At 40.1% G+C, this 24,188-nt stretch overlaps 1 protein-coding gene across 1 annotated transcript in view; it reads right to left on the reverse strand.

The window, feature by feature from the left end:
- Positions 1–1,648: 1,648 nt before the first annotated feature.
- ITPRID2 (ITPR interacting domain containing 2) overlaps positions 1,649–24,188 on the reverse strand; it is a 41,256-nt gene continuing 18,716 nt past the window's right edge. The window contains exons 10-18 of the mRNA XM_018071864.2: positions 19,755–19,843; positions 15,520–16,740; positions 12,836–12,916; positions 12,324–12,451; positions 11,123–11,273; positions 10,227–10,292; positions 9,152–9,565; positions 3,300–3,424; positions 1,649–2,901 (exon numbers count right to left, since the gene is read on the reverse strand). Of these exons, the coding sequence (XP_017927353.1) occupies positions 3,314–3,424; positions 9,152–9,565; positions 10,227–10,292; positions 11,123–11,273; positions 12,324–12,451; positions 12,836–12,916; positions 15,520–16,740; positions 19,755–19,843 (2,261 nt within the window). The 3' untranslated portion in view covers positions 1,649–2,901; positions 3,300–3,313. The remainder of the gene's footprint in view (positions 2,902–3,299; positions 3,425–9,151; positions 9,566–10,226; positions 10,293–11,122; positions 11,274–12,323; positions 12,452–12,835; positions 12,917–15,519; positions 16,741–19,754; positions 19,844–24,188) is intronic.

A 24,188-nucleotide genomic window follows, 5' to 3' on the forward strand; every position in this document is an offset into this window, starting at 1 on the left:
TGTCCAAGCTGTGGGCTGCTGGCTTCTCCAGGAGAATGCTGTGGGAGACAGCATCAAAGGCTGACTACATCCACAGTCTTTCCCTCGTCCATTAAGCAGGTCACCTGGTCCTAAAAAGAGATCATGTTGGTTAAGCAGAACCTACCTTTCCTAAATCCATGTGGGTTGGGTCTGATCCTCTGGTTGTCCCGTATGCGACGTGACTGCACTCGAGATGATCTGTTCCATAACATTCTCCACCACTGAGGTCAGGCTGACAGGCCCACAGTTCCCAGGATCCTCCTTCAGACCCCTCTTGTAGATGGGTGTCACACTGGCCAGTCTCCAGCTGTCTGGGACTTTTCTGCTTAACCAGAACTGATGATAAATGACGGAGAGTGGCGAGTGGCTTGGTAAGCTCCTCTGCCAGCTCCCTCAGTACCCTCGGGTGAATCCCATCCAGTCCCATAAACTCGACTGCCTATGGGGCTCAACAGGTCACTAAGTACTTTCTCCTGGATTGCAGTGGGTCTATTTTGCTCCCTGTCCTTGTCTACCAGCTCAGGGGGCTGGTTCTCTGAGGATTACTGGTCTTTCTGTTAAAGACTGAGGGAAAAAAGCCATTAAGTACCTTAGCTTTTTCCTCATCCTTGGTGAAAATGTTTCCCACTGAGTCTAATAAAGGATGGAGATTTTCCATTACTCTCCTTTCGTTGTTAATACATTTATAAAAACTTTTAACTATCTTTCACAGCAATGGCCAGATTGAGTTCTAGCTGAGACTTTGCCTTCTAATTTTCTCTCCACATGACCTAATGACAGCCTTGTACTCTCCTTGAGTTGCCTGCTCCTTCTTCCAAAGGTTCTCTTTTTTCCCCGAGTTCCAGTAAAAGTTCTCTGTTCAGCCAGATCTGTTTTCTTCCCTGTTGGCTTGTCTTTCTGCACATGAGGATGGCCTGCTCCTGCACTTTTAAGATTTCCTTTTTAAAGTATGTTCAGCCTTCCTGGACCCCTTTGTTATTAAGGACTGTTTCCCAAGGGACTATCTGAACCAGTGTCCTAGACAGGCCGAAGTCCATCCCCTGAAAGTCCAAGGTAGAGGTTTTGTTAAATCCCCCCTTCCCCTCTTTACTTCACCAAGAATCAAAAACTATATCATTTTGTGGTTGCTGTGCCCAAGACAGCCTTCGACCACCACATCTCTCATCAGCCCTTCTCTGTTTGTGAACAGCAGGTCTAGTGGGTCACACCCTCCCCCGGTAGGCTCACTTACCAGCTGTATCAGGAAGTCATCTTCCACACACTCCAGGAATCTCCTATACTGCCTCCTCTTAAATTTCAATTTTTAAGCATGCAGAATAAGGTATTCAGGAGAGTTCTAGCTCTACTCAGAGGGACAAACTCTGAGGAGAGGTCAAGACTAACCAAATTCTTGGAGCCACAACAGAGGGCAATGATTGTAAGAGTGTGGTTTTAACTGCTAACATTGCTCTCAAATTTATATCTCACATTTCCTATGCATGAAGGGTCCCTTGAACATCTGAAAGCTTTTGGAAACCCAAGTCCTGAGCCTTCCTGCTGTTCTCCAGTCTATGTACTGTTTGATCAAATCTATGTTACTTATTTTGCCTGAGAGTAAACCATGCACAATGAAAAACACTGACACAGATTATAGGCAAAATAAATATTTTATTGGTTTAATATACACCTTTTTTAAGAAATCAGCCCTTGTGTGTCTTCCTAACACAATTTAAAATTTTATAAACTTTTTCATATAATATTGTAATATTTGAAACTATTTTTGATTTAAGACCTTGACATAGTGTAAAGAGTTTTAGTGGATGGAAATGGCAAAGGAGTGAAGAGATTTCAAGCACAGCCAAAAGGGATATTACATATCCACTAAATGTCTATTTGACCACATAAAAACTCCAATGACTTCCAATTTGCTCCATTGGAACAAACGCATATTCACCAGGCTAACTGAAAATATAGTCAGTGAGGGATGGAGAAGGAAAAGAGATTTTTTCCATTTTCCCCATAATACAAGCAAGGTCATTCATCCATTCCAAGTTGCAAATCCTAATTGCTTTCAGAAGATCAGTACTTTTATTGCGTTTTGGTTAATATGAAGCAAAAGAGAACTTCTCTTGGTATGACTGCAAGTAGTCAACACCAAAAAAACAACACAGTGCTTAAGTAAGGCACTTTCCTATAGAGGGATGAGTAAACAGTAAGGAAGCAAACAAAATTAGTTAAAAGTTATCTTCTACACAGAGATAAGGCTTTCAGTGTCAGAACTTTAAGTAGTTTTAAGTAACCTCATGTCATTCTACCACTCTGCTAATAGTAACCGCCCCAAGAATTAACAGCAATTTTTATGACAGGATTGTTTCCTTCCTCTGAAGTGGCACTAAGTAACAGCAGTGGAAACCATTATTGGTTATTTCAAGCTCTTAAAGTGGATCAGTTATTGCACAATAAATACCTCATAGAGGTCAGTGTTTGGGGAGGAGGGTTGTTGTGGGAGTTTTTTTTTTATTTTTTTTTTTTTAAAAGCTAGGCTGAATGCGTATGTGTTATCTATAAATTGGTTATGTCTGGAAATCTTCAAGTTTCATGATGCATCATTAGACAAAGAAATTAGCTACATAAAAATTTACAACAGGGACATACAAATAAATAAAAAACCTTTCAGAGCGCCACAATTTTGTTGATGCTTTAAGGAAAGTAATGAACTAGTTAAAGTGTCTAAGTCTTTACAGATGAACTCAAGGAAAGGTACACACCACAGAACCAAACGTCGAACGCAGTAGCCTATCTCAGCAGCTTTAACACCTCCTGAAGCAAAAACAACTTGACACTTTCACCAGTGTGTGCTGCCCAAAGCAGAATCCCACAGCATTTCCGACTATATCCAACCTTACAGAAAAAAAAAGGCAAGATAAAGATCTAAATTAGATTTTTGGAAGTCTACTTATTATGTTTAAGTATATATTTTTATAATATTAATATCTAAGGCAGGCAAACTACAGAAATCCTCTTGCATGATGCATTCACATTCAAAGTCATCACAGAGCATACTGAAACTAAAAATCAAGGACCACTATATAAAAGCTGACAGTAGAATGGGCCAACTATAAACCAGCTGATTTTCCAAAGCTATCCAGGATTATCAGTATTCTCTTTATTTAATGAACTTCAATTTTGATCACTTGTGTTTCAAGGGCAAAATGCAAACAAAGGAAGGTTTAAGTTAACAGTGATATTTTATACGATAAAAAAATAAAATCTGGTTCTTGCAGATGCCCAAAGATTACCTGTAGTACCAGTTTCATGGCTGTGCATCTTGTTTTGCAGTTGCAGATCTGCCTTGGGGTGATACAGCTGCTAACAATCCACTTACTATTTCTCGTCTTATTTCACCAACAATAGATTCCTTGATCTGAAAGGGATTAGTCGAAGTTTTAAGGTCAGTTAAGTTATATAACCAATGGATAAAACTAAATGATATTGCAGATGTGTTTGACACTATCAACATATGAAAGCATACGCCACCAAAAAGCCAACTTTCAAAAAATGCAAATGGAAAAACATTAGAAGAATGGAAAAACAACTAAGTAATTTCAAAGTTCTTGCCAATCATATAAATGAAAACCAAACTAGTTCTATTTTGCCATATGGTAAATATATTTATGTTTTACACTTAGGATAACTGGTTTTATGCTAAGAAAAAATACATTCCAACTATGCAAAGTTCTGAAAATAGCATTTCAGGATCAAAAGCACTCCAAATGCACTGCTTTTTGACAAGTTGTTATTCTCTTGAAAAGGAAGGCAGGACTGATCTACCTCACAAATGGAGTATAACATCAGCTGTTGTTTTCATGTAATTCAAAAGGAGATGAATCCTAATCACATACTTACAGCAGGAAAGAGAAACGGAGAACTTCAAGAGTTGCTTACATCATCAGTTGACCACTGGGATGTGATCTATGCAAGTAAAGGCTATTTTTCACGGGATTGTGACAAAGCATTTTTCTATTAAGTTTTATATAAAACACACCTAGGAGTTTCTAGTATAAGGCAACTGACAGTGGCTGAGGCTAGAACAAAGGAAGAGCGGAGCGCTGATGGCTACAGTAAAGGAAACAAAGGAGAAAAGGAGGCAAAACATAATTCTACAAGAGCATATTATGCTGGAAAAGAGCAGGGCATGACAAACAAAAATACTATGGGCTTCTTGCAAGTACAAGAAATCTGTGGCACCAACTATTTTTTTTTGGATGGTCTTCAGGAGGGACAAATCAGATGCAGTTCCAAGGGCTGAGGAGAACAACAACTGTGAGAGGGTGCAGTGGGGTAAGAGCCAGAGCCTGGCCCAGAGTCACACACAGAAGCACTCATCAGCTCAGTTAAGCAACACACTTTTCTTTTTCTTGTAAGTCTCCCCTTTTCCTGGTGCGTCAAAAGGATTAAGCAAAACGTCAGAAGGGTGGCAGCAGCATTAGCAACAGGTTGTTTATCCCTTGTTCTCTTTGGCAGGCAGTTCAATTCCTAAACCATTAGTGGCAAAGTTCCTCATTTCATTACTACTTTGCATCAAGTAGAAATTCAGAGACTATAATATTACTGGGAAACAGGTTTGCAGTTGGGTTGTTTGCTGATGAACAGACAAAAGAGAAGCCAGTGTGTAATAGGACCTGTTTTACCGTCAGCTGAAAGTCCAGAGGATGCCTATGCTGATACATACACATAGATGTACAAAGCTTTAGAACCACTGTCAGCATAGTAAAGGCTTTGGTATTTAGAAATGCAGGCACAGGAAAACCTGCACAAGGCACCCCAACTGTCCAGCAGGCCACAGTCATAAGTGAGCCCCTGTGTTCTCTCCATTTTTCTTCTTCAGTATCACATGGGGTGGTTCTGTGAGTGTGCTACAAAACAGTCATTCCGTGCCCTTCTCTCAACAGATAGACAAAAATAAACCTCACTTTCCAAAGAAAACTGATAAAAGCTTCCCAAATTAGCAAATAAATGGTCTAGTATGACAGACAGTCTTGTGACAAGAGACTGGAAGCAAAGCAGCTCCTGTTCTATTCTCAGCTCTTCCAACAACTTCTGGCTTGACCTTGGTGCCATTTGAGCCCTCTGCTTCTCACCTTCCTGTCTGGATGGTAACTAGGCCACCCTCCACTGCTTCTTTTCACTGCCACTGCTTCCTCCCCCCTCTCCAGCCTCAGCAAGGTCATTCCTGTGTGATGAGCACAGCACTGATTCCTGCAGTGACTCAGTACCACGCGTGTGTCATGACCAACGGCCAATATTTGTCTTTTCCCTTAAAAATCATTTAGGGCAAGGTGCACATTCTATTTACTCTGCAGAAGACACAGCCTGCTGCCAAGGCTTCCTCTGCACGAAAGACAGAGAAGCAGTCAATGAATGCTCCATCAGTTATTTTTAGCGGCTGAATGAAAAATGATCATTTGAAAGAGGAGAGAACCACTCATTTATGGTACATATACTACATTGGTACAACACTAATATTCAATATTGCAATGATGGCATAGTACCACATTCATAGATAGTTTTACAACAGTAATCCAGTGATCTTTCTCCCAAGTAAAGAGTTACCATTACTGTAATATGTTGCTGCTTAATAAAGAACTGATTGTGAGTGAAATGTGCCACTGTGTCAATTCTGGAGATTGGTGTTCTTCATCTACTAATGACAAACGGGAACGAGGCTTTTCACAGTCCTCCTGCTTCTGATCTTGAGGTACATTTCCTATAATTAAAAGTATTATTTTCTACTCTATTTTCTTCCTGTGCCACTTCTTCATGGCAGCAGCTAGCGAGTTTTTATGCTCAAGATAGTAAGATGAGGAAACTAACACTTGCACACAGGAAGTATGAACAGCCGACATATATTTTTGATCAATGTTGAGCTAACACGGATTTGAATGGAAAATGGAAAGGAAGATTCTCTATCAGACCATCTCTCTCTCATAAAGACTCATTACAGCCTCTTAAAACAGATGTTGACAGGAAAATCATACATTTCTTTATAATGTAACTTCATTGTCATTTACAATAGAGAACCATTGGCAAAATCAAAACTTCCATTGCTCTTAAGCAGAAAGCTTTTTAAACTTCCACATTTTTTAAACTGGAGAAGAGGACAATGAGAGGGCCTGGTGGCACTCCTAGTGACACTGTGACCTACAAGTAAAGCAATAAGTACTTCATGTGAGACTCCAGTGGAGATTAAGCTGTATTTTCATCAAAACAAGAGAGCTACTATTTGGTATTTTAACATTTCATGTTGCTGGATGTTTTCCTGTAGGAGTTAGTCCATTAATGCTAGAAGTTAACACCATGGGATTTTTTAATGCCAGTAAATAGTTACAGGTCAAAGCTCACACGCATTACAGCCCACCCAGGCATATCACACCCACTGCCTCACTTTTCTTTCCCCAACACAGGGTCATGCAGCTACAGAGAATGGGAGGAACAAGCAAGGGTTTAATATTTGTGAGTGCATACATCAGGAATGCATCCTACCAGATTTCATTCTTTTGACAATGAAACTGGAATTCCTTTGCTAACAACAGGGCTACTTAAGCAAGGCATATTTCAATTTATGCTCTATTTTAGCTCTTATGAAATACAAAAGGTTTTCCTGACCAATGTTTAAAAGCATGTTCTGGGTCTGCAAAATATACCAGGTGCTTTGAGCCAGTGCATCTCCACTTTGACCTGCAAGACTTATCCTGAGAATCTTGAGTTGATATGAAAACCACTGCCAATGAAGTTAAACTGAAGGACAATCTCTCTGTGTGCTCAAACATTTACAAAGTGACTCAAGTTCAGTTATTTGCTGACTACTCATCTTTGAATAGTAGCCTCTCAGTTCAGTGTGGATTCTTTCAGCATTACAATGTCCTCAGTGCCACACAACCCAAATAACAATCTCTGTGCAAAGAGTATGTAACTTTATTTGCCATCAATTAATGAAGCTAAAGAGGAACTTTCACACAGGCTAACCTTAGAGAAAATATTGACTGAAATAACTCCGTCCTTTGGCTCCAGCTCTCTTTATTGTCTCTGCTGGTTTTTGCAGGATATTGGAATTCCAGTTCTCCTTCCTATCTCAGTTTCTCCTTTAGCAACCCTCCACCGTGACACCCTCCCCTGATACACAGCCTGTATACGTATACATACAAATGCCCCATTCTGGTTTCACCGCAGAATCAGCAGCAAAGTGCAAGGTGTAATAAATATCTCATGTGAAAGTCCCTGAGCATTAGGCAAGGAATCTCTTCAAAAAGACATGAAAAAAAGAATGAACCAGAAAGAGAGAGAATTTGGGATGTCTGGGACTATTTTATGGTATCTCCAAAACAAGGCCTTTCTCAAGACTCCTTCCAACCCTAGCTACTTTGAAGAAGATGGCAGCAGGAGGATTACGGAGATCAAGACATCTGAATGTTTGCCACTGTCTCATTCTTCCCTTGACTTTCAAAGTAGAGATGAACATTGCAGCATCACAAAGTCCACTGTAAAGATCAGTGATGGCAAGTTGTTCAGATCCTAATACCAAGTACAGGTCTGGTGGTACCTCACTGTGAGCTGACTGCAGTACCCTTCCTTCCACAGGATAATGCCACTTTCCATAACTCATCCCACTGACTCTAATGGGGCTATTGATGGGATGAAGCACTCACTACTCAGCATGATAAGGCTACTTACTGAAAGCTGGTCTCCATTTCACCTCACTGCCAGTCTTCACCCTCTTAACCCCAGATGGTTAATGCCTGTGGCTATGCATTATTCTTTGCACTCCCAGCTCTGGTTATTTATGGAGTTGATCAAAGGTAAACAAAGTAAATATCTTTGCATGCTTTGAGCTATTCAGAACACTCCTTGATAATGCTTTACTGCTTCACAATCTCACTGTAAAGTGCCCACACATAGCAAAGCCCACAGTTAGTCAGTCAAGAAAACATCTCTACTTTGCAGAGACAGACCCAGCAGACTCTTGTCATCAGATGATGAGTAAAAGGCTACCTTATGGTCTAGTACACTGCCTCTTTCTGCACTAAGAGAAGAGGGGTGAAGATGTGGAAAAAGATTCCCCTGGGACTACAGCTCTTGTTTTATCATGAGATGAGTGGCCTGCATCTCATCTGTTTTAAAGACAAAACTAAGGCAAAGCTGGTTCCAATTACAGACTCAACAAAGGTAGATCTGGAAGGTACCACAGTGTTACAGTCTGGCCTGTTCTACATTTCTAGGTGCAACACCTTGCCTGTCTTTTAAGTGGTTTATGGCAGAGCCATGCAAAACCTTTAAGGGACAAGCTAAAGGCTAAGGGTCCAATGACCCTCAGCTAAAGGCTAAATTCCCATTTCTGTATTCACAGCAGAGTTCACTCCACTTTTTCACAGGCACTTCCTTTCAGAACAAGTAGTTTCTTTGGCTTCCTTTTCCCATTTATTTTACTTGCCAGAAAGCAGATCATACCACTAACAAACAAAACACACAGTTTTAGTCCTGTTTTTTAACCCAGCCTACAGGAAAAATAACCAAGCACTCTCCACTTTCATTGACTGCCAATAAAAGTAGTCCAATAGGATTGGTCCAACATCAGCCTTAAAGTCTGAAATAACTTCTCATCTGCCTTCAGCTTTCTTTACTTATATTCTACAGTCCTTAGAGGTTGGGGTAGAGGGACTGGGAAAGTATGTTTACCATTTACTGCAGCATTGTTTCAGAAACATTATTTCACCATTCAAGTTAACTCCAACTTGGCATTTTAGCAAGTAAATATGACAGAAATTTTTTCTTGGCAAACTGAAATACTACTGCTTGCTTACTTAATCAAGTAGTTGAGATGACAAGTTCTTTGCCACCCGAACTTATAGTAGCAACTAGCTATTAATTTATGTGCTAATCACTATCACTGAATAAAACATCTGCTGCTTTGCACATGAATATAACTGTGGCTTGAACACCTAGTGACAAATTCTGAGCCTTCAGACACAGTGCAGTAACAGTACAGAGGCGTGGTTTGAGAGGGAAGAGAATGGACAGGAGTTACAGCCAGCCTGTCTTTAGGTTTCAGTAAACACTGTTCAAACATCCTATATCTCAGCCCCTCCTTCCTCACCTCCCGTATGACTTGTTGCAGCTCCTCCTGCTCCACAGTTTTGTGGATTTCATCAACTGAAGGCATGAGAGGGACTTTTTCAAGTTGGTGCTCCACCTCTGGCTTAGGGTCTGCAAGCTCCTCAGAGCTTTCCACCTGCTGTCCAGTGCCTGCTCTCACTGGGGGAGTTGGTGTTAAGGCAACAGAGGCTCGGTACAACTTCTTGCTTTGACTCTTAGACTTTCCTGTTAGTTCAGAGGATCCAACACCAGCTTTTCTACCTGCGTGGCCAGAGCACACTGAAGAGGAATCCGAGTTTCCATGGGAGAATACGGACTCTGTACCCTCTGCTGGGAGAGTTTCTAGTCCAAGATCTCCCAGTCCCAAACCCAGTTCAGACTTCAGAAATGACTGCTCTCGAATAAGTTCAGAGACCTAGGGATTCATAAAAGAAACAGTCGTGAATAAGCATACAAAGAAAGTCACATACAAACACAACTATGTTTTCTTGCTATTTATTTAATCATTTACTCATTCCTTCCATGTAACAAATACAGCTATAAAATAAATACATGCTTTGCCTTTATGACTGCAACAAAGAGAATAATAAAAAGGAATGTGCTTTTTTGAAAGCCAACATAAATAAAAATTGTGGCAGTTCCCCAAGCCACTGACTTTTGCAATACTTATACATCTTGCCAGAGCCACTGACAGAGACACACGTAAGTGTTTTTGTTTGTTTGTTCTTTTCTTTCTGCAGTTTTTGAACTACTTCTTTTCAGTAGCATAAAATGTGCAGAAATCTAAAAGATAATTTTTCCCTAGAAAAATTCACCCTATAGCCATTGTATCAACTAAATGCAAACAACATCTCACTTCTACATATTCTTCTTAAAAGCAAACAAGCCTTTACAGCTACTTACACCTATAGTTAAATTTGCTTAAGGAAAATTGCAGTTGTTCTCAACAAAGCTATTCAAGGGAGTAAAGTATTTCTCAAATTATGTGTCAAATTATTCCCCTGCAACCTTTTTTAAAGTAAACTCTTTGTGGTTCTTTTTCTCAGTAAAACATACAGTACACAACAATTACTTACTGGTTCAATGACATTCAATGGAGACGGACATGACAGATTATCAGCACTTCTGCTTCCATACATACCCTGAAAAATTAAGTCAAGTTAATGCACTGAGGATTTGTTTAGAGCTGTCAGAAGCTAATATATAAACATGCTGCATCTCAGACGATTTTCTGTAAAACCAGAAATCTGGAAACAGGAAGCAAAGCTGGTTGGAGAAAGTTTGTTTCAGTAATTTTTAAAGCTGGCCCTCTTCTATAAAAGGATTTACAAATAAAAAGATATTTATATGGTTCAAAGAATGCAAGTTTGGCTTGAGATCACAGTAATGCCATATTTTCCTGTTCTTGTGTTTCAATTTTTTTCCTATGACAAAATACTGAAGAGGAAGATGTGTCCTGTGCGTGTGCTGTTTCTACAGAAGAGGACTGGCTAAGAAAGAGGAATGAAACCCAGGAAGAACATATGATACTTTTTGTCTGTGCTTCTTTTGTTTGGCTGACGACAGACTTGCAGAAAAAAGAGGAACAGTCTTCTGTTGAGTGAAAAATAGGAGAAAGTACATTGCCATGCCACCAATAAACATACACAAGTGTCTCTTTTATTCCCCCTTCTGCTTCTGGGCAGTGTTTGTGGGAGCAGAGCTTCTCCCACTGCTTGTTTCCCAAGATGAAATGCAGACTGAAAATAAGAAAATATGACCCCTGATAATACACACAGCCTCACTAGATTCCCCAGATTTCATCCCACTGTCAGAGTTTTAATAGTTATGAGTTATTATTTGTCCCTGCTCATTGCAGGAGGGTTGGGCTAGATGACCTTTAAAGGTCCTTTCCAGCCCAAACTATTCCATGACTCTATGATGAACATTACACTGTGAAAACACATAATGTTGTTGTAAAAATAATACTTACTATGTGTGTCTGAGGTCTGTAAGGTGAAGACATGTGCAGACTTCTCAGCTGGTCTTCCAAAGCAAGCAGGCGTTCTTCTAACTGCATCTCTAACTCCTGTAGCTCCATGCGGACAGACTTTCTCAGGCCCTGTAGCTGATCAGCTTCATATCTACACCAAGACCATCACAAAAAGAACAAAGTATTCATTGCACTCAGCTGCACACTGCAAAGGGACAACTGAGCAGAACAGTCCCAGGAGTAAAGGACTTCATACAAGAGAACTCGAAGTGGAACACAGAAAACTCATGGAAAATTTTCGTAGCGAAATTAGCTGAACGTCTAAATGGAACAGAAGTCTTTCTCCACTTATAGAAAATAGATATGTTTTCAAGGAGAAGACAAAACAGCACAGTGTATCACAGAATATTCTCCAAAAATTTTAGCTTTAAATGTTTAAATATGTGCAAGCCAAAGAAATCAGCATTTATACATATATCTAATCAAACTCAATTTAAAACTGATAAGAACAACAACCACAGAGCAATTCAGTAATCACGTCTTACTTCTCCTGTGTTGTTACAGATTCCCTAGCAGTTGCAGCTACATTTTGGCCAGGAAGCCATTGTCTAAGGACAATCTAACTGATTTCAAACATGTTTACTTTTAAAATGATAGGTCAAGAGCTGATTCAACTAAACTAAATATATAAAAGTAGTTTTAAAAATTATTCCACCTCATACTGCAACTTATGGTGAGCACAAACACATGGAGTTAGAATATGAATGCCATCTGTAGCCTGTCGAGTAGCCACTGAAAGCTGGAAAAGTATTTGACTGCTACAGTGTTCATTCTTATTTACACCTACAAAGATGGGTGGGGGGAGAGATCTAAGATAAAAATCTTTAAGACTTTTTCTGCTGCAATACCCTTTGTTCAAGTACCCTGTCATAAAAGTCCTTAAAATCTGCAGCTGTAGAATCACTTTGGAGAAAGGACGATGAAAAAAATATCATCAATTAACAGAAACAGAGGTTAGAAGAAACAAAGAGTAAAAAACTCTAGAATGAAGAAATAGAGTAAACAAGGTTTGGCAAAAACTCAGCTTTAATACTGTTCAAATTGAAACTAATAGATTTCTTGCTCTGATTTCAGGGGCAGTGACATATTTCCTGATACATCAACATATTTTCTCTTTTTTTTTCTTTAAAGATCATTTTACCTTTCCTCTTCTGTCATGTGCTGATAAACTGTGGTCTGTTGACGCAACATAGTCAATTCCAAATCCATCATTTGGGTTCTGAATAAGTTTAGATTTCTCCTCACCACTTGTAGCTCCTGGAAAGTATTCTTGGGAGGGAGAAAGGGGGGAAATACAAAAATTAATTACATGGGAAAAATTAAAATAAGTTTGGATCCTGTAACAACATTTTCCCAGATGAGCCCTTTGAGTTAACAGCACCTCAGCAACTTCAGCATACGATGGAAGCTGCCTGTTGTGCATTCACAATTTCTCAAGAAAACATTTTCAGCTGCATCATACAAGCAAACTCATGAAGGGGTTTCTATGTCTTTAAATTAATTCCCTTTTAACATTATTTGCAGGATGAAGCCTTCTGTTATCTCTTGAGAGAAAAGACAAGGAACTGCCCAAAGTTAGCACAATCTGTGATACATTTAGGATGTTTCTTCATATTCAATTTTTACTCAGTACCACTACGTAGGCTCACTTACTTCATAGAGAGGTAGAATAGATGATCTCTGAGTAGTGTAACCAGTGGCAGCTGAAAGATCCTGACCCCTCATCACTGGGTACTAGGGAAGAAACAAACGATTTGAAATGGGAAAGTCAGCCATCTCGTTTATGAACTCATCTTCTCAAATGTGCAGACACTTCAAAAGTAGCCACTGTTAAAACACACCCCTTCTGGCATTGAAATTTCTTCTATGTAAATACTGTGGCAGGAATAGGAAACATTAAAAAATGGCAGCACAACCTCTTAAGTAATGCATGTGCACCAAAGCTCTGCAATGCAAGTGTGCTGTGGTTGAAAAACCAAATTAATCCTGTCTGACACAGTGAGTAGAAACAAAAACTAAGTTTTTCTGCAGAAAGTATTTTATGCCTGAAAACTCAGTAGTCTAAACTGTCTTAGCTAATGATAAAAAGAACAACTTCAAAACCAGAACTGAGCAAATTAAACTGTGTCCTATTTTGAAATCATGATTATAGTAATATTTGTTGTGGGATTTTCCTCAGTTCTTAGTTTGGGGGGTTTTTGTTCATTTTGGTTGTTAGTCTCACTCCATTGCCTACATCCAAAGAGCCCTGCTTGCTAATGATCTCTCACTAAAACAAGATTGTTGAAGAATTTCTATTTGCATGTTGCAACAACATATGGAGCAAACAGATAAAACTCAGGAGTTATTACATGTAGAGACAGGGCACAACAAAGAACAGTGGAAATAGCAAAAACATTTACCTTTTCAAACATGAAAAAGACAGCTTGTCCAATATAATTTTGAAAGAATTCAAACGACTATTGATATGCCATGGAAAATTTGAAGCACGTCCATTCATCCAGAGAAGCTGTGCTCAAACATGATCACATCAAGGGGATGGGTTTGTTTTTCCTCTGCCAGCTTTCTCTTGTTCCCTGTTCTATCAGGACTTTATCTACTCCTCTTTATTCCTTCCTAAAATCATAATCACGTTTGAAACATCTCAACTTTTTATTTAGCCACCAAGTATGCTGTGTGCCAAATTTGATCCCTGCTGTAGGAAAAACAAGGAATACATTTTCATACAAACCTCTGCAACGAGAAGGGCCGAGCCCCCAAAATGGAACTAGTCTAGACAAAATATGCTGGAGGAAGTGGTCTAGGAGATGTTACTGTCCCCTCTAGTGATTTTTTTTTCTATTTTTAAACTCAACTATCTTTAGCATGATTTCTGGTTTAATACAGAGGTTTCTTCTTCAGTACATTTAGTTACCATAGTATATGTCATAAAAGTACTGTAGCACACTGTAACCTCATACAAATCAAGGCTGCAATTGGTATACATGAGGAAATTCTACAAAGAAGGTTAAATTCTGGAAATACTTCCTCCCAGGCACACCATCCACTACCTTGAGCAATGGCTGACTTAAAATGCAGTTGGTCACAGCTTCCTGCTGCAGAGCTGGCCACAGCACCAAATTTGCTCTGAGAAACAGGGCCAGATGGTATAACCAAAGGAAGAGTGGACTCACCTCTAACTTCTAACAAATGGCAAAATTAACAAAATAACAGGTCCAGAAAAAGCCCACTACAGCCTACCATCTGCAATATGGTGCAGCCAGGCACGTGTCTGTTCTTGGGCTAAACCCACAGAAATCTTAGGTCTACAACTGAATAGTCTTCATGTATTCATAAAGAGAGACTGAACTGCCCTGCCCACAGAGCCTCCTGCAGGAGCTTGTAGGCTCCTAAACTGGATCACTACTTAAGAAAACAGCGGTACCAGGATGGGAGAGAAGGGACAGCTGCAACTGGGACGGGAGGAGCAGAAGGTGAGGCAGAAATTGGTAAAATACATGTGTTTACATTCTTCAGCATTTCTTTTCTGAGGAGATGGACGAAATTTCACATGCTCTGACAAAATCGATTCTTAATAAATGACTGATAATATCAGGAACATGCTGACTAGCTCCAGCGTTGAAAGTGCAAAAAATTGGCACGAAACAGCACAGAAACAGATAGAGATCAATCAGTGACATGACAAGTGAAGTTATGCGACTTGCCAGGAAAAAATACACTTTTATTAGTTGGATAGGAAGTATGTCAAAGAGCAGAAGAAAAATCAAAGGACTAACCAGACCACTCTATGATTCTATGAATATGTATTTTTAAATCTAAAGCAAATGACTCTCATCTTAAAATAATGGCTGATAAAGAGTACACTGTTCCTCCCTCTCACCCAAGGATATCTATAAAAGCTAAAAAATAAAAAATATTTTAAAAAAATCCAAATCAATCTGAGTCAACTGCAATAAGAAAGCATTAAATGCAAAAATAATGGCGCACTGGAGAGATGACCATAGAATCACAGAATATCCTGACTTGAAAAGGAGCCACAAGGGTCATTAAAGTCCAACTGCTGGCCCTGCACAGGAAAACCAAGAGTCACAACATGTGCCTAAGAGCATTGTCCAAATGCTTCTTGAGCTCTGCCAGGCTTGGTGCTATGACCACTTCCCTGAGGAGCCTGTTTCAATGTCCAACCACTCTCTGGGTGAATAACCTTTTGCTAATATCTAACCTAAAACTCCCCACTTTAAACACTTTAAATTTGCCACTTTAAACAGAAGCTCCTAAAACAGCAGCAAAAAATAAGATGCCCTTTTCTCCAGGGGCAAAATTTGGCTTCCTCTTACCTGTGAGAGGTTCTGCAGAGAGTTTCTGATGTCATGCAGGACCCTGCGTAGCTGCATCTCCACGGTGGAGGGTGGGTTGATGGCAAGAGGTCGATGAGGAACTCCAGTATGCCTTGGAAAGAAGGGACAGTTGAAAGGGGAAAGCATGGCACTGAAGGAAGAGCCAGAGATGCTTGGGACACTGTGGGTGCTGAGTGTTCTCATGTGCTCGCACAGTGGTCTGTCCTGCCACTCGGTGGGGAGGGAGTGGAGGGAGCACGTTGATTGGGACATGTGTGCTGGCGTGTGCAGCGGGCAGCTGTGTACCCTGGTGGGACTGAGCTCCTCAGACAGCCTGTTGGGCCCAGTCTGGGGCACTTCTTTCTTGGAGGATGAAGGTGCAATAAACAGTGTGGATTTGCACACCGGCTGGCTGGCGGCTGCCTCATCCTCGCTTTTGTCATTCTCAGATGCTGCTTTCTCATCATGTGTGTACTTGTAGGTGAAAGAAGGAGGACCGCACAGCGTCTCTTTTCCTGGAGTTAACTGGACATTTACAGAGGACACCACTTTCACTGGATTCAGCAGTGCAGTTGGGAGAGACTGAGAGCGCCTTAGAGGATAGCCTGATTCAGCAAACAAAAGTCTCTGCTTCCTCAGATGATCTTTTGACTTAAGCAGAGTGCATCTGGCCCTGGAATCAGAAGACGAGCTGATGATCCTCATCTCGGCTCTTTGCAAGGCGACTTGAACTCTGTCTACAGGTGATGTGGAGGAACCATCACCTTCCAAAGACTCCATTGACCTGAGGATATGGTGTGTGTGGTACTGAGGAAACTCAAACACACTGCCTTCCTCCAGCAGGTCCAATTCTTTTTCCTTGTTGGAAATGTCTTCCTCTTTAGAGCCGACCTCCCCTTGGACTGTCTCTGATATATGAGATGACTTGCTTTCTTGTCCTTGATTTTTTTCCGTTTTATAGTCAATAGTTTTTCTATCTTCACTCCTGTTACCAGAAGGTGCCCCTACCTTTCGTCTCTCTACTTGAGAGATAATATCCTCTTCATCATCATCATCATCGTCCTCCTCTTCATCATCTTCTTCTTCCTCTTCCTCAAACTTATTGAAACACGGCAGTTCCTTGGCTATCGGTGTCTTCTGTTCCTCACTATGTGACGTCACAGTTGTCTCACTGTCACAGCTGTCGGCACTGCTTCCCATGCCCTGCAAAGACTCCTGAACCTAGGACACATAAGAGACAGCAAAGGAGTGAACATACTGGAGACTCAACTACTGCCTTCTCCAATTCCATATTCATTGGGCATTGGAGTGGGGAGCAGAAAGAGTAATGCAGTTAGTGTGTAAGAGACACAGTGAAGGAGCACAAAGAAACCATGATATCAGATACATTACAAGCACAGTCAAGTATGTCACCATAAGATTTTTTTCTTTTTTAAAGAGAAAACACTTCACACATTCTTTTGATTTGACAATAACTTCTATATTGCCAGAAGAATAGAAGTGGCAGTAGGGTAAAAGAGTAAAATGCTAGTATTTTAGGGAATGATGACTAATGGATAGTTGGGTGATGGTACATAGCATCTCCCATATACAAAGGTTCACAGTGCTGAAATGAAGGGTGGTATTAGGAAATGTATCCAGAGAAGTGAGGAGAACTGCAGACTGTAGTGAAACTACTGTTACAGGACAACACTAAGAATGGAAAAACCAGTCTGCCCTGTTTTAAGTTACAGAATTGTTGAAGACTGATAATCTCACATTAGGATGCTAATCTCAATAGAAGACTGCATTCAGTACTATTAGCTCATCCTTCCTTCCTTTCTCCTGATACTTCTTCCCCTTTTCATTCTAAATCACAGTTTAAACCAGAGCACGTGTAAGGGAGCCAATTTAACAGGTAACAAATGGCAGAAAAAGCATTTTTATGAGACAGGAAAAAAGAGGTCTATGCATATTCTTTAGGCTGGCCTGACTGACTGGTGTCAAGTGGACAAGATATTTTCCTAAGAGAACTATAAAGTACAGTCTTGAAAGTTTACCATAGTTGGTGCACGAACTAAAAATTCTCCCATCTCTGATTTTTACAGCTCTCACTGCCGTTAGGATATTAATTATTAGTTCCTTACAAAGACATTACGTATGGTGTATGCCAGGCTATATATAGTTCCTTCTCCAACCACCTAGAAGATTTCAGTCACGAAGGTCATCTTTGTAAGTATGTACTTAACATTGCACTTAAGAGCACAGCCACAAAATATTATGACTGTGCAGGTTCAGATACTTTTCAAATTAAAACTATTATAAGAATAAAAGATTATAATGTCTAGGTGAAATCACGTGGGCTATGTGTGTCTATATCTGGGTCTCTAACCCTCCATCGCATTGTTCAGTTATGAGTAAGGCAAGTAAAACTTCATGAACTTGGATGGAGAATTCTCTAGTTTCTTTGGCAACATGAAACTCCCTCGCAGATTATCCCATCTCAATATAAAAATCTCCCTCGGAAATTTTTATTTTTGAAGTCAGAGATGAAAGGCAATGTAGTTCAAATTTTGAGTTTTCTTCTGAGTTTCAGAGATAAGCTATGGCTGCTAGAGTCAATTATTTAACAGTAGATGGCACTAACTTACCATACTTCTAAGAAACAATATAGACTCCTCTGTATCCCCTTCATCTTTTCACAGGTTCTCTTCACTAGCTGCCAAGTTCTCATTACCCCATGCCTCATCATTCACCCATTTTCTGAATTCAGCTCAGCACTTTGTCTCAATAAAGCAGTGAAGGTGGCAGAAGAGAGCCTAGCAACTCCATGGCACAAACCTTGTGCAGTCTCAATACACCTTTTCAAAACAGCATACAGAAAGCAGAAAAATCTCTTCCCTTCACAGCCAACACAGATAAACTCCACCAGTATTCCAGTGAATGGGCAACTTAGCTGCAACGTGGTTTTAATGGACTCTTAATCAGGTTGCAACCAATATAAAGATCAGGAGTGACCAACTCTAATCTGACTCACCTTTCAACATGCCTGTCAACTTCAGTGCAGCCATGGTTTAGTAGAGAGCAGAACAACTCAGACTATTATGCCTTTGCAGAGACTCAGGCTTATAATTTCCTTTATTCACTTTCTTCTCTTGGAAAGCATAAGCTTATGTTTAAGGGGCACACAAAGACTAGCACTGTCTTGGTTTTTATTTTGGTACTCAATTGAAAAACTACTAAATTGGAAAGCACAGAATACCAGTACCAAAAGGGAAAAGCAACACTGATGGATGGGGAGGGTGAAAAATCTCTTCCTAATAACTGCCAAACAGCTTTTAAAATGCTTGGTGTGCCACATGGGAAAAAACACACAGCAAAAAAAAGTTCAGCAGATGCAAGCCACAGAAATGAAACTACTGAAGGTACCCAGAATCTCTCTATTCCTTCAAGCTTCGGTTTAGGTCCCAGACAGCTAACTGATGGCCTTGGGGCCAGGGTGTGACTCAAGGCTTTTCTCTGTCTACTGGCAGGCCAACCACATCATGGCTATTACTGTGCAAATGTTTGAGGAGAAGCAAGAGAACAGCTCTCCAAAATATCAGGTACAACGCTGTGCAAAAGTGCATTGAGCAGACACCTAAACACCATGCTGGAACAAAAGCTTTCCCTAAGACATGCAGTCTCTGGTCAGTATCACAGCAAGGTCTGGGACAGAGATCAAAGGAACTGGAAGGAGAAAAAGTATGGAAGCTTGGATTGACTAAAAGTAGTCTACCTTCACAGTAAAGTTAGTATGAAATTGTTTTCACTTTCTATCAGTTGCTAACTTAAAAAAAAAAAGAAAAATACAGAGGTGGGGGAAGAGCAGGAAAGCAAAAATGATACAAAAATTGAAATGACCAGCAGAATAGCAATCATACCCTTAATCTCTACCCACTACAGTCATGAGAGAAATGGACTACAATGCTGGAGCCTCAGATAGTGAGAAAAGATACTCCAGAAACAGCAAAGAGGACATACTGAATTTAGAGCTTATTCTAGACCCAAATATATCCAGATTAACCTATCAGAAAAGCTTTCAAATTTGAAGACAGTTCTGTATAGGACTTGGCAGGTCCAGCTCTGAAAACTGTAATTTTATAGGACCTAGACTGATGGTCACAATAGCAAACATCAACATCCCTCCTGTCCTCCCAGGTCCCTTCTGTCCCACAATAATCATTCATATTTCAACCACATTAGGAGAACCTTACCTGAAGCTGATTAAATGGAGAACAATCTGTGGAGTCCTCAGCAAAGCCACTGCTGTCGGAGTGCTGACTTGCTGTCCGTAACAGCTGGTCTGTTTAAAGCAAGCAAAACACAACTGTAATTACTTTACAAATCACAGCCTTTCAAGCCCAATCACATTCAGTATGTGCTTTCCTTTTACATCAAAGTAACATTAAGTGGATAACAATTCCTTTTCAAGTTCCACTTTGAACAATACAGAGAAACAACTTGTTTGCTTCAAGCAAAACCTCTCTCACGCAAAGCCCTACTTCTGAAACTTCAAGCAGCAGTGGAAGAGAAGCCACCTTTTACATTTTTCTTTCCTGTGCTGTGGAAAAAAACCACTCTGCAGATATTGTCACAGCTGGAGTTCCCCTTCAACAAAACTGCATCACTGGTTAATTCACATGCAGCCAGTGGAGGAGTTGCTTTTGTGTTGGCAAGCACCGATTTGACACCCCTCCTAATCACAGAGATAAAGGAGATCCCTCTTCTCCTACCAGCTTACACCACCCCATACACCCAAAGGAACAGCATCACATGAGCAGGGAGGGTGATGCAGGGGCCTCTACCAACTGCTGGAGATGGTCCTCTGCTGGTTTAGCGAACAAGTACAAAACATCCCTTTACACATCAATGGGCAATCTGCCAAAGCACATTCCCAGCGCTCATTTTATACATGCAAGATAAAATTCTCCTGCTTGTTCCTTTCTACTTACATTAGGTAAGTGTTAAAATAGCCTAAAGAGGCTCTAAAATCCTCAGTGTTTCCCAGGAGTGACCTTCTCTGGTGCAAGTAGTGGACTCATAAAGCTGCTTTAAGGAGATGTCAGCAAGCTCTGCAGTACACTATTGCATGTATATTGTTCCCAACGGGAAACAGGAAGCACCCACCAAGTGTGAGTTTTACCTTACAGCACCATAAACATTTTGCTCAGCCTGAGGGCAACATAGGCGACAACCTTATCTGACCTCTAGGTCTCAGGAAAAGTGTACAAGCTTGGAGATAGGAAGCAACCACAGTGGCCTCTAGTCTTTAGACCCCTGCCACCTACTCCTCTTCACCCTTGGGCAAGAGCTTGCTGCTGTCTTCTCAGAGGCTTAATGCAGAATTTTGCCCCACATTCCTTCAACCACTTAAATGCCATCATATAATTAATCCCAGTTCACAGCTCAATGCACTGGAATGCATGATGAAAACTGTTTTGAAACTGTTGGATATTCAAAACTCATTTTATTTAGTATTAGTTTTGATGAACATTGCACTAATGCAGAAATAAGAGCCTGCACAGTTTGTGAACGCCAGGGGAGAGGCAAACTGCCTGCTAAGCTTCTGTATCAGTGATTTCACACAGCTTTTAGGGAGTGCCTTTCAAATTGTGCTGCTGTTCTGTTATCATGGTAGCCACAATATCCTGCGAGGATAAACAACTTTTCTACCTAAAGACAGACATCCCCACCCAACTCCCAGTAAAGACAATGGAAATTACTTCCCTGAGAACTGGACTAGATCTTATTAACTGCCCAATACAATTAATACGGCTGAAAGAGCATGACATGAACAGGTTGTCACTACAGCTGAGGCTGGTGGGAAGCTGTTACCTCCTTCAAGGAGAACAGTTACCTACTTTGGCCTGTTCTCTGTCTCTTTTCCTATGTGGTGAATTCTAATTAAAGAGAAAAAAGCACTACTGGTGAAAGCCTTAGACTCTCTTAGAGGAGAGATTCCAACTAGGTCAGACAAAGTAACTCACCAGTGCACATACTGGCATCTGTTTTAATGCACATGAAGTTTATTGCTGCTCAAGAGAAATACCGACTGCTGCTCTATTTCCTCCTCAGTCAATATTTCCTTTTCAGCTATAAAAATGAAAATTACATCTATATGTTTCCTCAAATAAGTGCTTGGTCTTCTCAGAGACACAGTAAAAAAGTTAAAATCAGTTTTTGGATAATTTTTTATAGCATTTGTTATTTACAAAGCACATGCTTTGACAGCCTTACACAACACACACTGACAGTCAACAGGTCAGCCTAAAGCTGAGGCATCACAGCTGCCTCACTGTCTTTATGCACGCCAAGAGACTGGCACAATCCGAACAGATTCATACTACCTTGGTTCCACCTAAGGAGACATCCCCTTAATACAGTCATCCCTTGCTTTCTGTGTTACAGAGCTGCTAGGATTACTTTGAACATTTTAAAGCAAATCAGAGAAGACACGTTTTTTAACTCTGAGCAGTCATCTTCTACCACACCTTACCCTTGTCTTTTACAAATTCTCAGAGTTCTCCATTATACCACTATGATGTAAATGCAGTCAAAACTTACAAAGAACAGGAATCTCTACTACTTCAGTAGTAAAATGACAAGGTTTGGTTCTGTAAAGACTGGAAATACCAGCTACTATGCTGGGATATACTGATACAAAACGGTATCCACTCTCCCTGTCAACTACTGAACCAGCTATACAATCTGCTCTATGGCACCTGAATATCTCTCAGATTCAAGCAAAGAAGGGGAAAATTGAAAACATTTTTTAAAAAGATACAGAGTTACATTCAGATCTTGATTAAAATGCCTCCTGGCAATGGAGCATCTTAAGAGACAGAGTTTTTGATGAGATATGGCTCTCCCCTCTTCACCTCAAATGCAGAAAACTCAGTACCAAAGGCTGGGTAGTAGGGGCCAACCTGGAATCATCCCTTGCCCTGCATAACCCCAAGGCAACTGTACCTTCTGAAAAAAGATCACTGCACCCAAAAGCTACTACACAGAGGAAAGCTTCTGAACTAGTGGGAGGAGGCCTGGGGCAGCATAATAAGGAAAGTGTGGGAGAAGGAACCAGCTAAGATGAACAAAACCAGAAGGAACAATCAAACTCTTATCCCAGTTAAACAGAGCACAAATGAAAATGCCCCTTAGATTGCTGTTTTAAGCTCCATAAAAAAATAAAATCAAAGTATATTTAGGTGCTTCAGTGAAGAAGAAATGTGGTTATTCATAAATACATTAAATAAGCTGAAAAAGTTCTAAACAAAGAACAGATGATGAAGAAACAGATGATGAAGTCTGTGGTTTACAAAACATGAGAACACAGGTTCATCAGAGAATCTCTATCAAAGAACTGAATAATTCGTCTATTGTAACATAATAATCAGCTACCAATGGACTGTCAGTCTCACTCCTTCTGTGTCACTCAACTGCTCACACAGAAGAGGAGAAAAAATACATGGAAACTGTTCATTAAGCTTTAACATTTACATTTCTTGTGCCTGCGCTATTGGGAAAGAACTAATGAACTTTGTATGTTCTGAGATAATTAATAAATTAAAATACCATTCCCAACTTTAGTCCCATTATGGGACTAAATATCACCTGTCCCTTTTTCACATATTGATCACACCCTGCACCACAGCACTAACAAAACTAGCCCAGTAGGCAGCCCTGCTGCAAAAACTCTCAGTCCCTGGACTGAGACAGATCTAGCATCTGGACAGATAAGCACAGACTCCCACAAATACTAAATCTATTCCAGATGTTTTCTTCTTACTCCCCCATCTCCAATCTCCTGTGGAGCTGCACCCATGGAGAGATATAAATACAACATTATATTAAGGACAGGAAGTGCTGATGATGTGCTTTCTTCCCTTTCGAAAGCTAAATTTTCAAAATTAATCACTATCAATGTCAGATGCCTTAAAAAAACCCCGGGTCTGTGGCTACTCAAAATTTCACAGAGCCATCGACGTCAACAACCAGAGACTCACAAATTACAATGCCTCAAGAATACTTCATCCTCTAGGCATTGTACCTAGATTTGTCTTGTTTGTTGGGCATTTTTTGGAATGGAAGGTGCTGCTCTATAACTTTGTCAGGAAGAATTTTGTTTTCAAACTAACAAATCTTTCTACCAGATAACTTTTCAATAAGCTTTTTTTTATAGTGGACATTCAGCAGTGCTGTATGTTTACAGTGCAAAGTACCTGAAGGTTTTCATTCTTCTCTACTGTGTTCCTGAAAAAACCCACATGTACAAAAATACATCTGCATTTGAGGTCTGCAACAACAAAACCAGAATGCCAGGTTTGGGCATAATGCAAAAACTAGTATAGTCCAATATAATCTGGAAGACATAACCTGAAAACTACATAACACTATTTACTACAACACAGAATTTCTTGTATACTTTATAAAGGCTTTAACATAAAAGACAGTACTATAGCAAAGTATTCATTTGCAAGTCACTTTGTAAAATCTAAGCTTACCACTTATAGATAAAGCTAATCTGAAAATAAGAAACATGCTTTAATGAGTGAGCCGAAGCAGCAACAGACTGTGTTGTTCAAGAATATCTTAAGTCTCTAGACTATTTCAGTAGGAAAGAGAATCTTTTTTTGTTTGTTTGTTTTGTT

The sequence above is a fragment of the Manacus vitellinus genome, unplaced genomic scaffold, assembly GCF_001715985.3.
Source record: "Manacus vitellinus isolate BGI_N305 unplaced genomic scaffold, ASM171598v3 scaffold_20_pilon, whole genome shotgun sequence".
NCBI classification, from domain to species: Eukaryota; Metazoa; Chordata; class Aves; order Passeriformes; family Pipridae; genus Manacus; species Manacus vitellinus.